The sequence below is a fragment of the Canis aureus genome, chromosome 17, assembly GCF_053574225.1.
Source record: "Canis aureus isolate CA01 chromosome 17, VMU_Caureus_v.1.0, whole genome shotgun sequence".
NCBI classification, from domain to species: Eukaryota; Metazoa; Chordata; class Mammalia; order Carnivora; family Canidae; genus Canis; species Canis aureus.
Window position 1 is genome coordinate 45,552,821 of NC_135627.1, and position 13,250 is coordinate 45,566,070.

The 13,250-nt window shown below is 35.6% G+C and overlaps 1 protein-coding gene across 18 annotated transcripts in view; it reads left to right on the plus strand.

The window, feature by feature from the left end:
• The window catches only part of DIAPH3 (diaphanous related formin 3), a 512,559-nt gene that overhangs the window by 173,885 nt on the left and 325,424 nt on the right, over positions 1 to 13,250 (plus strand). For all 18 annotated transcript variants that reach the window (XR_013355827.1, XR_013355826.1, XR_013355823.1 and 15 more), the window contains 4 exons: positions 5,824 to 5,934; positions 6,221 to 6,339; positions 7,167 to 7,283; positions 11,445 to 11,563. Coding sequence is in view for 12 of the 18 variants with exons in the window: in XM_077855466.1 (XP_077711592.1) it covers positions 5,824 to 5,934; positions 6,221 to 6,339; positions 7,167 to 7,283; positions 11,445 to 11,563 (466 nt within the window). In the remaining 6 variants the exon portion in view is untranslated. The remainder of the gene's footprint in view (positions 1 to 5,823; positions 5,935 to 6,220; positions 6,340 to 7,166; positions 7,284 to 11,444; positions 11,564 to 13,250) is intronic.

The window sequence follows — 13,250 nt, forward strand, 5'->3', positions numbered from 1 at the left end:
GCGCAGTTGCTGTTACTGTCCCCGGGAGCCCGAGGGCATCCCCGCCCTCCTGGGTCCTGCTCCAGCTCCCCGCGAGCCCCTTTCCCCCGGGAAGGTCGGTGCAGCTCCTGCTCCTCCGGGACGGGGCTCTCCTGTCCTGGGGACACTCGCCCCGGCCTCAGCCCGGCTCCTCGCGGGCCCCTTCCCCTCGGAGGCCTTTGTGTCTTTATTTCTTTTTCCCCGTCTTCCTACCTTGATGGAAGCGCGAACTCTTCTCACTGTAGCGTTCCAGCTGGTCTCTCTTTAAATCTCAGGCCGAATTCGTAGATTGTCAGGATAATTTGAAGGTTTTCTTGGTAATTTGGCGGGGACAGGTGACCTGGGGACCCTACTCTCCGGCCATCTTGCCCCTCCCTCTAGTTTTTATTCTGAATTAATGCGTGTACTTTTTAAATTCTTTGGGGTCTTTGCACTAGAGGCAAACTATTTCTCTGTAAGCACCATGTACTCATTTTAACTTGATAAATATGAAATTTGATTGTGCAAAGAGAAACAGATGATTTCTGCTATGAGGTAGGGAAGATGAATAACAATCTAAGCTGTATCTTCCAGGCCCAGGTAATAATTATTCACAGATTCTGATAGAATTTTTATGTAAGTACTTGACTGGTACTTGTTTATAACGTGAATTTAGGTTATAAAGCTGATATATTTTGAGTGTTGTATAGCCATCGTTTTACTTGTAAAGACCTCTACTTGTATTCAGGACGAACATGTTAACAAAGTATGAGCTTTCTGAAGAATATACTTGCTTTGGCTGTCAGATACCTTCTCGCTTCCTTCAGCACAGTCATGGACACAAAGCATTTGCTCTGGTGGCCTTTGAAAACATTGGATGGGTTTAATGTTTGAGCCTCAGGCATCACACCTGTTAGAATACCTTGAATTTTGTGCTTCAGGTTGTTTGTCTGAAAGTGTCACAGGTTTTTGGTCAAAATGTAAAAATTCTTGACGTGTTTATTTTTTCTCATATTTTCACTGAGCATGGTGATAGTAAGTTAAATTGTGTATGAGAGGAAATTTAGGTGATGGGTATTCACAGATGAAGAAATGTGACCATTTTCAAGGGCAGAAAACTACTTTGCTGATGAAGTGATGTAGATGGTGGCATGTTCCTTTCTTTGTCTTGCTGATTAACCTCTTTCTAGGTCTAATGATTTTTCCTTGATCATTTGCCTTGTTCCTCAGATTGCCTTTGACCAGCTCTGTCCCTCATATTGAATATCTCTTCTGAGACTTCTGTTTACGGTTTATTTACTTGGCCCCCTGTTGCGCATCTGTGCCTTCTATTTTCCTGTGTTACTGACATTTGTTCCACTCTTTGTAATTACGCTTCCTGCTGCTCCTTTTCCTGGACTTGGTCTGTGGGCTTTGCTGGTCCCATACCTTGAGGTGAACCTTTTGTTTGCTGCTGCTCTTGAGGAAACATCCCTTCAGCTATATCCTACGCCTGAGTTGGTCACACACTCACACAGCCCTCCAGCTACAGGTTAGGCTAAAAATACTTTTACTCACGCAAGCGGCCTCCTTGATAATTGAGACAAGAGTAACAAAATGAGCTTGCAATATCTGTTAGAATTGAGTCCATGATTTAACACCTAAAGAGAAACACCTTACTTGCTGAAACCAAAGGTTAATAAACTGAAGTATAAAGATGCGTTTGGAGGAAGGAGGAGAATATTCTAGTGCCAATTTTAATGATCTTGGTTGCATGTGGTATATATGAGAAAGTGAATATTTTCCTACTTGAGACAGCAGCTCTGTCCCTTTATAGAAACTGTTCTTGTCAAGTCATCAATTTGCCAAATGCACCTGTAACTTAATAGTCCTCTTAGTTGACCTATTAGAGCCCCTGACTCAATTGGTCACTCTCACTGTCAAAACACTTTCCTCCCGTAATCCCTGGGCATTACAATCTTTCTTCTTCTACATCACTACATATTCTACATCAAAAGGCAAATATAAAGCCTTTTTGCTTTATTTCCCCAGCCTTTAAAGGAAAACCTGCAATTGAAATACCCTATTGGTCTTTTCTCTCTGCTACTCCCAAGTGGTTCCATGTAGACCCTGATTTTTGCCCGCAGTTGCTGTGGTAACCTCTTTCTTGAACCTGGCTCTCCTAGAGCCAGTTACCTTCTCCACTTTTTTTTTTTTTTTTTAATGCTAATCGCTAATAGATAATTTCTAACTTAACATCTCTAAAACCCACCTCCCCTGATAGGTCTTCTCAAACCTCTTTCTCCATCTGAATCAATGATAATCCCATCCTTCGAAATGCCCAGGCCACAAACCTTGGGGTCAGTCTTGACTCTTTATCTTTCCTAGTGATTTCTGTCTTTTTCCATAGCTGTATCCCTAGCACTGAGAAGTGCTTTGTGGGTACCAATAAATAGTCTTGGAGAGAGTGAAATGGTTGAGTATGTAAACAAAGGGTGAATTCTGTATTTTGATGTTTAGAGATAGAAGCTTTAGTTAAATTAAGATGTTTCTAGGAGAGCAGAAGCTCTTTGTTTTCTTATCCTCCTCTATTCCATAGGGAAGTTCATTTTGTCATGCTATCAAAACAATATGTTAAGTGCAAAGTAATGAAGATTATGTATGCTTCATTTTTGGAACATCAAACAGCATGGCGAATATCACAATACCATTACTTCCATGAGCTTCTTTTAATATCCTGAGCTGACATGGGCTAAGTACCCAATAACTATATTTTTTTTAATGAATGAATGATTTCCTAATGTATATTTATTTAATTTATTTTTATTTTTTTTAGAGTGTGTGGGGGAGAGGCAGAGGGATGGGGAGAATTTTTTTTTAAAGATTTTATTTATTTATTTGAGGGAGAGAGAGAGTGTGTGTGTACATGAACAGGGGGAGGGGGGCCGAAAGAGAAGCAGACTCCCTACTAAGCAGGAAGCCTGATGTGGGCTTGATCCCAGGACTCTGGGATCATGACTTGAGCCAAAGGCAGATGCTTAACTGACTGAGCCACCCAGGCACCTGGGGAGAGAGGATCTTAAACAGGCTTCATGCTCAGCTAGGAGCCTGATGCAGGGCTCTAATCTCATGACCAGAGATAGTCAAGAGTCAGACACTTAACGTACTGAACCACTCAGGTGCCCCTCCTAATGTACATTTCAGTCTCAGAATTTTAAAAGTGGAGATTTATCCTATTCTCTAAAACCTGTTTTTCTCCTTGAATTTTATAACTCTGTTAATGGTACTACCTGCTATCTAGTTGACTCCTAGGTGAGGAGTCTCTCGTGAATTCTTCTGAGTCAACCCCATGTCCACTCAACCCTCAAATTCTCTCAATTTTTCTTACATTTCAAATGTTCAAGCTCTCATTCATCAGTGCTCACTAGTTGATTCTATAGTAGTTTCTTAACTGATACTGTTACCTCTACTCTTCCCTCTCCTTTACATAGAATTCCTTGTGGTTTCCCTTATTTCCAGTTGAACCTGAATTTTCTGACTTGCCACATAAGACTGTGCCTCACCTAGCCTGTCGTCTTGTCCAGGCTCATTTCTCATGACTTCTTGTACTGCTCTCTCCATTCCCACCCTCACTAACTACTCAGGAAATCTGAATTCCTTGTAATTAAGTGGAAGGTCCCATGGCTTCTATAACATGTTCATTCTTTAGTTGCTTAGAACATCTCAGCTTGACCCTTCACTTCATCAGGCTGCTTACTTACTGATCCTTAAGAGCCTGTGCTGTTATCCATCTGTTTTTGTGTTTAGTTTCTCCATATTCCTTATATGTGGAACATATTCCTTCTATGATTGTATCTGTCTTCATGAGGGTAGGCAATATATCCTGTTTACCTTTATAGTTCCCAAGCCTTTCCCACTCACTGTCTGTAGGAATTGATTTTGATGACATAGATGCTATATTGGCACCTTTTTCTGCTGGTATGCTATATTAGTGTGAAATTGTGTGATAAAATGGATCTATGTATGTCTGTGTACATGTTGAAAACCTAGAGCTCTTTGATCTTTACCTTGATTATAGAATTATTTTTCTGTAAGGAAGCACTGCATTTTGCTATGTACTTGCACATATTCATAGACATGTTTACATGACCTTGATTAAGAGCAGTTATAGGTCATGATAATAGCAAATTGTTTATGTTTTCCCATTAGAATTGGGAAGGGATTTTAGATAATTAGCTTAAATTCATTATTTCAGCTTTTATAGGAAATTGCCTTTTAGGATGTTTCCTGGAAAGAATTTGGATTATCCTTTTCCCTTCTTTCTCTTCCATTTCAGGCTGCTATTGTTCTGCACATATTTACATTTAGGTCATATTTTCTGCTAATTTTTATGCTGCTTATTTTTGCTGCTTTGAGTTGTCTATAATTCACATCTTTTCCAGAAACCTAGCGACTAATACTAATTTAATTGCTCTAAATGTAGAGAAACATTATTTAAATGTCCTTTGAAATCGTTTAAGATTATATACTGTTGCTGAAAAACTATTTTTGTGGGTACCAGGTACCTGGCAAGGAGGTGGATAGAAAGCATTTTAAACTTTGTGACGTGAGACAGTTATAGATGAGTGAAGTGTACTGGAAAGGTAGCTTCAGTTTTAAGTTTATTCTTTCTTTCTATTTTAAATGTTTCCCTTTTCCCTATTTATCTTCTGGCACATTTCCTTCCTCCAGTTTAAATAGTCTTAAGTTTTGACAGTAGAGGCATGCTGGTCAGATTTTAGTATTTAGACATCAAATACAATAATTACGATATATTTCAACCAGCAGGACCTGAGACCCCTGTCGGTGTCTTAATCCAAAAAAGGCATTTTAAATTCATATAAACCTTGCCTTAAGGGATGGAGAAAGGACAATTTAGGGAACAGCATGAGGTTAAACATATTGATCAGTAAGCCAGTCATTCTTGTTAGACTCTGGTAGAATGTAGAGTTAGAAAAATAGCATCGTCATCAACAACAAAGAATGCTTTGCTTCTCTAGAGACCATCTCTTTTGCTTTCAATCTCTTTTGTTTCGATTACAGGGATTTCAGAGAATGAAAGATTTCATCCAGTAATTAAAAAAAAAAAATGTAGACCCACTTTGAAATTTGGAGAGTTAAATAAGTGGAAAATACAGTGATTTTTACATTTTTATCATTTAAGGTATATAGTAAAGGATGTAATTAGCTATGTAATTTCTCTATGCCTTTGGAATAAACATGACGTATATTTTGAATTCTTGCCAAACTTTAAGAACCACTGCCTGGTTAATTTTACTAATTAATTGTGCAGAGCTGGTAAGATAGTTTTGGTTATAACAACCCCATTAACCAAATTCAGGACACTTGTTGACCTTGAAGTGTTTAGAACTTTGGGTTTCTCTTGATGAATAGCAAGTTATTTTACCACTCTATTTTAGGTAAGTATTACATATCCAATAGAGATAATTTCTCAACTAGGATATTCAGTTTTGTGTTGTATGTGCGTGGAATGATATTTTTGTACAAGAAATTAAGTTTGGGCTAGAGTGAAATTTTTTATGAAATGGTACCAGGACCTAATGTTTTTCTCTCCTATTCCACGAGAACCCCCAAACAGATGAAAAATTAAAAAACAAAACTCCACTGAAATAATATTCTTGTTTAATATGTAATTGACTAAAATAATTTATACACATCCTATTGTTTTAATAGATTCTTCTGTGAAGGAAGATATTTGATAATTCCTAGAATGAAACCTTGATATTTCAGTTCTGACTCTTTGATGTTGGAATCTGAGCCTAAGTCTCACTGCGCAATCTATTGTAGGTAGCGTGTATGCAGCTCATCAATGCCCTTGTTACATCTCCTGATGATTTGGACTTCAGGCTTCACATCAGAAATGAATTTATGCGTTGTGGATTGAAAGAGATCTTGCCAGTAAGTGCCCTGCAGTCTCCTTATTAATATTTAAATTAGAGGAGTACTTGAATAGGGGGAAATTTAGATAAATTACCTTCAAGAATAATTTATCTGTGGGGGGAAAAAAGGCTTGAGTATAAAAATTTGTGAAATATAGATAAGATGTGGGTATTATTTAACACTTTGAGTGTTTGAATGCTATAAATCCAGTCAAATGGCTGGTTTATTGTTTATGTTTTTCATTAACTTTTTTGCATTATTAAAAAGAAAACCGTTAATTGTCATTTCTATTTAATGCCTGTAGGATTTAAAATGTATGAAGAATGATAGCCTGGATATCCAACTTAAAGTCTTTGATGAGCATAAGGAAGAAGATTTGCTTGAGTTCTCCCATCGCCTTGAAGATATTAGAGCTGAACTTGAATATCCTTTTGTTCTCAACTTAGTGAAATATGGAAAATTGTTGCTAAACCCCAACCAACCTTCCAAAATATTAAACTTCTGAAGCCATTTCTATATAAACAACATAAAGTCAAACCTTTATGAATCAGATTGATTCTATATAAACTTTTCTTATTAGTTTAATGTGTGTTTTTCTAAGTAGATGCATATGTAAATAGACGTTACAGCCTACAGATGGATTCTATTCGGCCTCTCATGTATATGTACTATCTGTTTTTTCTTCTCATGTTTGGCACCTCCCCTCTCCTAATACTTTCCAACATTAAAATTAGTAAGGTACCCTTATCCTGCTAGTTGGCTTCTGCCCTATACCTTGGGTGCACACTCACGTGGACCTTTTTTAACTTTATGGGTCTGCAGATCTCTGTGCTTTTCCAGAAGTCCACCAGGTTCCCGTCCTCCCCTGGGGCTTATTTGTCCATGGTGGATAGTGCCTGGCAGCAGCTCTCTTGATAAGGGCACTCTGAAAACCTAATATAGTATTCACAACCAGCTTCCTGTTACCTTGCCACCAGCAACAGCTTGGCTTGAGAGAGGGGAGTAGTTGGAGTTGATCATGGAGGAGAAGCCAGGGAGTCAGGTCAAGTTGTCATTTGCAAAATGTTTTTCCTGTACTCTGAATCCTAGATACCTGTGTTTTATTTGACATTGACTATACATGATACCTATTCTAGGCTAAGGCACATAATAATCTTTTGAAGTCTTAGAGAGAGTAGTTTCTTTGCCACGTTACTGCAGTTGTTTGGTGTAGAGGATAAATAAATCCATATATTCCTTAATCAGTTTACTGAAGCATATGATATTTACAACATGGTGTGGAACTCAGTTAAGGAAACTAAAGCAGAGGGATATTTCATTTCTATTCTTCAGCACCTTTTGCTGATTCGAAATGATTATAGTATAAGGTAAGAATTATTTTATAAGGTAAGAAGAAGTTATGTTCTTATGTTTTCTTTCACTAATAAAATTCTATTAATTATGAAAATCACCTGATGTTTGATTTGGGCAAACAAATAAGTTTCAGATTTTTATTTCTGTTTTAATATTGACTCATGGAATGTGGCATTTCTTCTGGGCATATATTTAGACAGGTGATGGTAAAATGATATTACCGTTATTTTTAAAGCTCCAGTGGATTCTTGGTAACAAGTTTTCATCTAATAAAAATGTGAACTAGCAACAAATTACTAATTTATCATATGATGGATAATATTTTCTGGTTAGTCTTTAAGTAGTAGGAATGATGTTGAGAAGTTTCTTTTTAAAAGTTACATGAAGGGTACTAAACCTTGCTTTTATTAGTGCTTAAGTAGCTAGAAAGTTCCTTGATAATACAGTTATATTTAATATTGCTAATGTATCAGAAAAGCTAGACAAATGACATTTCAAGTTTGATTATATCCTAGCCATCTTGAGCTTAACAGATTGTTTATCCTGTCTGTACCTTGTCTATCTGTAGCTGTGTAAGGATATTAGCATCTAAGTTGCTGGGTGGTTATGAAGATGGAATATAGTAGCATGGATAAAACTCCTAGCCAAATAACTGGCACATGGTGTACCCTCAGTAAATGCTCTCCCTATATCCTCTTTCCACTTTGTTACTGTTTTATGAGGGAACTGAGATCCTTGAATATAAAACCATTTTTGTTGCCTTTAGTTTTGCTGAAATTTCATTCTCAAATACTTTGGGTAGTATGTCATTTCTAGTTTCATGCAGAAAAATTTGCTAGACGTGTCTCATTCACTCTGGGTGACATCAGAGGGTGCAGTTCAGGCTTTTGATATACCTAACAAGTGAATAGAATTATAGTTTAAAAAAAAAAAAAAGTTAAAACTTAGGTTAGGTTCTTTGGGATGAGTACAGATCATTTGGCTTATCTCTTTCTCTTGTAAATACTAATATAAAATACTAATACATAGACAAAAGTATTAATAAAATACAAATACATTGATTAAAATACAAATATTAATACATTGATTAAATACTTTTAAATATCAGAGGTACCTCGCTGATTATACTACTATATTTTTTCCCAAATGTTCTTAAAAATAAAATCGAAGCTTCCACTTACTCTAAAGTAACCCCATCCTTTTCTTGATCCCTGTATGGTTGGTTCTGTCAACCTCTGATGCTGCTGGAGATTTCAAGAATTCAAGAATATTGTTTGCTTTCAAAGTTTTCAGTCAGGGGGGTTATATCTTACTTTTGATCCCTTCATTTTACCCTAATCCCTTAATCTGTGCTCCAAGAGGGCATGCGGTTGTGTCTACCTTTAAAACAGATTGAAAAGCTCAACTCTCCTAGGACATGCTGAGGCAATCTTCTCACTTCAGTGGAATTAAGAGTCTCAGAGAAAAATTAAACTTGTAGCATCACCAAAGTGACATTACTGAGGCATAGACAGTTATTTTGGTCATTTTTCAAGTACCACATTTTTAATTTGATTCTTATCTATGCTGGATTCTTCTTTGACTCTGTAAGCCCCAGGACCTTGGTCTTTGTTCCAAATACGGTCCCTGTGAAGTTATCGTTCCTCCTAGGACTACTGTAATCAAGACAATTCCATGTTTTTCCCCCATATGCCCAAATTCTCATAGGTATTTATTGTTGTTGTGATTTATTCTTATAGAGCATATATTTTTATTACAAGATTGAGTCAGAAGAAAAAAACAAAAACAAGATTGAGTCAGATTATAGTCATTTACATAATTTGTCATATAGTTATTTAAAATTGTTTAACTTTTTATATACAGTAACATTCACACTGAGAGATGTGTAGTTCTATGAATATTCTTTTGGTTTTAGCTTCATTTTTTTGGTTTTTACTATCTTAAGATGGACCTAGATTTTTCCCTTAAATCTTTAATTATCTGAACATTTTTTGTTTAATGAACATTCTAAATAAATAATGATGATATTCTTTTTTTTTTTTTATTGATGATATTCTTAAAAGTTTGTATAAGTGGCATTATTTTAGAATGCAAGGTATTCCCATTTTAAAGAATTAGTGGATAGGAAAAATAGAAATTTAGCTTACTTTCTCATTTGGAACAAAAGGAAATTTTACTGAAGTGGAACTTGATTGAGAATGTACATGAAAGGTAGGCCCCTGCCCCCAAGTAAAATGAAGTGCAGAAAGATAATTGGAGGGTGGAGTAGAAGATCAAATTCAATTCTTTAACTCCATGGCTTACATATGCAAAATATTATGCTAGTTGAATGTACATGGGAGATAATTCTGATATCTGGTAAAAATACTAAAGAGAAAGTAAAGATGATTTTTAAATTTCTCCAACAAAAATGAGATATCAGTGAACTAATGACAATTTATGTTCATCCCTTAATTAGGTTATCCACCTATTCCTCTGACATATTTACTGACTCACCAATAATTGCTCATGGAGATTATTTTCTAGATATATATTTCTGGAATCCAGAAGTACATTATTTATTTATTTTGCTAGTGTTGCCTTGAAAGAGTTTTTGCATGAAATTTCAGTTACTTTGTAAATGAATTTATCAGTGAGAACTGTGGAGGTGAGAAAATATTTACTGAGATTATGACTTAAAGAAAAAGCACACTAAATAGCCTATGTTGTTAATTCAAAGTCTGTTTGTATTAAAACAACACTAGGGTAACATTCAGTAAGAGTAAAAAAGAATGGAATATATCATCTCAGTTTTCAAATGTGATAGATAAAAACGTGTATGCAATTTATGTACCTTAACTATAAATGGAGTTATTATGGAAAATATTAGGAAATGGGAGACTATTTTTTTTGAAAAAAGTTTAGAACATCGAGGGAAGCATTGGTAATACCATCTTGCTTTGGTATGTACCCAAGATCAGTGTCTTAAACATTTTTAGTTTCTCCCAATCAATGACCATTTGCTGTCTTTGCTAATGTGAAGTTGTTGTGAATTTCAGCACAATGGGTCATTTATTAGGTGTGAGGTAAGTAGATCAAGGGCAAGTGAGACACAGTTTCTAGGGAGAAGAAAAGCTCAAGTGGCTAGATATGCCACATGATAAAAATGTGGAGAGGAAATGTGTGTCAAAAGTCTTTGAGGGAAGAAAAGAGTCTTAGGATTGGCTTGGGATGAAAGGCTGACCTCATTGAGTTAGCACCCACCCTTTCTGTCACTTTAGTTTGATTTTGTCATTAAATCTGTTGAATATTTCTTTTAAATTTGTTGACTTAAGTTTTAAGGGATGTTCTTTTGCTTATTACAAACAAATTACAAACAATATTACAAAATATTTTGCTTATTTATAATGACCCATTACAAATGGGTCATTATAAATGACCCATTGTGCTGAAATTCACAACAACTTCACATTAGCAAAGACAGCAAATGGTCATTGATTGGGAGAAACTAAAAATGTTTAAGACACTGATCTTGGGTACATACCAAAGCAAGATGGTATTACCAATGCTTCTCTCGATGTTCTAAACTTTTTTCAATTATAAAAACTTTAATTTTTGGACAAAAAACTGTCATACTAAGTTTTTTCAGTTGTCTTTTCAGTAAGAAATATTTATTTGGAATCGTATATAATTTACAGTATCAGTTTTTAATTGGACTCCACAAGCATTCTAAAAATAGTTTATGTAGAATTTTAAGAACCTTCCAAAGAATTTTCTTGAAAAAAAATATATTTGGCTTGTGTTAATAAAATGAATTAGTGGTAGCTATTTTAGTATGGTAGAGTGGTAGGTTGATCTCTGTTGAGGACTGCTTTTAAGCACATATCACTTCATCTTAATTTTTTTTTTAGTGCTTTGTAAATAAGTCAAGGTTCTGATTTTTGTAAAACAAATCATCATTACGGCACTATATTGGCTAAACTAGTATAAAAATTTAAGGTCTTAATATCACTGGAAAGAAAGTGATGACTGTTGTATTTACTCTCACTCCTGTGTTAGATCTGACCTATCAATTGTTGGAACTATACAAAGGTGTAAATTATTGAACTTGAAAGGAAGCTTACCAAAGTACTTGATTTTGATGTTAAGTTACACTAATAAGTTGAGTATACATTTATTCTTTTTCTTGGTTTTAGGCAACAGTACTTCAAATTAATTGATGAGTGTATATCTCAGATTGTATTGCATAGAGATGGGATGGATCCAGACTTCACATATCGGAAAAGACTGGATTTAGATTTAAGTCAGTTTGTTGGTGAGTATTTCTCTAATATTTAAATGGAAACATTTTATTATTCCCTACTTTGCAGCATTGGTTCTCATGTTGTGACCTGTAGAGTCCTGAGGGCCCTTGATACCCTTTCAGGCCATCCAAAGAGTCAGAACTATTTTCATAACCATACTAAGACCTTATTTGCGTTTTCCGTTGTGTTGGTACTTGTGCTAGTGATATAAACGTTTGTGGGTCAAACTGCTAGCACTTGGTTAGAAATCAAGGCAGTGACACCAAACCGTGTTAGTAGCTGTTGTATTCCTCACTCCGAGTAAAACAAAACATTAGAAACTGCTGTGTTTTATTTGAGTGTCCTTGATAAAGATCTGAAAAACACTATTTTATTAAAAGTCTAACCCTTGAGTACACATTATTTTAATATCCCCTATGACAAAACAAATTATACATGTTTAGCACTTCTGCCTACCAAAGTACAATGAGCACATACCTGTGTGTTTGCTTGTACTATAAGCTGAATTGGTTGTTTTTGTTTTCGTTTTGTTTACTTTTAAGGGATGATCATCATAAAAGCTGTGGCTACTCAGGTGTGACTGTTTGACACACACTTTCTTAAAAAAATGAAATAGGTCTGTAATGTCAAGGAAACAACTGATAGAATTTGTTACCAATGATCAAATTCAAGCTTTCAAGTAAAATTCGAGTTTTGGAAAACTTACATCTGCTATTGTTAGCTTGACAGCTTCCCAGTACTCAAATTTTTTTCTGATGAGATCATTGGTGATTATTTTGATATTGTATAATGAGATATGTCAGCATTTGGAGAATCTGCATGACTCTGTAAACCACTCTTTTCCAAATTCCAATGCCTGATATAAATTCTGCATGGGTAAAGAATTCATGGATTTTAAAGTAACAGAGAAGGAAATATTCATTGATATGTGATCCCACATAGAAACTAATGTGTAAGGAATATGTATATGTCAAATTTTGGTGTAACATGAAAAAATATCCATTATTTGAGTGAGGTGTTTTTTTTTTTTTTTTTCTTCATAGGATATTTGAGTCCAGGAAGATGTATGGAATATATAGAATGAGAAAGGAGCTAGATAAAATTTGTGGCACTGACAAAGAAAGTGCATATTTCTCTCCACAGGGGAGAAGCAATTAGAAGTTCCTCTTAGTGGTGGGAGGGACAGAGAAATGAGGAAAAACATACTGTAAATACAAAAACAAACTAAAATGTGAGACGATTTTGAATAGCATCTGAAAACCAAGTTTATTCCACCTGGCTATTAGGAATGTTTTTCTTGAGTAGATTAGAGATTTAGACATTGAACTCTTTTTTTTTTTTAAAGATTTTATTTATTCATGAGAGACGGAGAGAGGCAGAGGCAGAGACACAGACACAGGTAGAGGGAGAAGCAGGCTCCATGCAGGGAGCCTTGGTGTGGGACTCGATCCCAGGACTCCAGGATCACACCCTGGGCTGAAGGTGGTGCCAAATCATTGAGCCACCTGGGCTGCCCCTACACATTGAACTCTTCAGAAAGAAATAGACTCTCTGACTCCATGAGTGAAACATATTTACATAGTTATGACAAATGTGTTGATTTTAAATGTTTACAAAAAACTTAGAGACACAGTGCAAAGGACTTACAGAAGAGAATATCACTGTATTTACATGGATAGGTGAATGTAAGGACCTGGG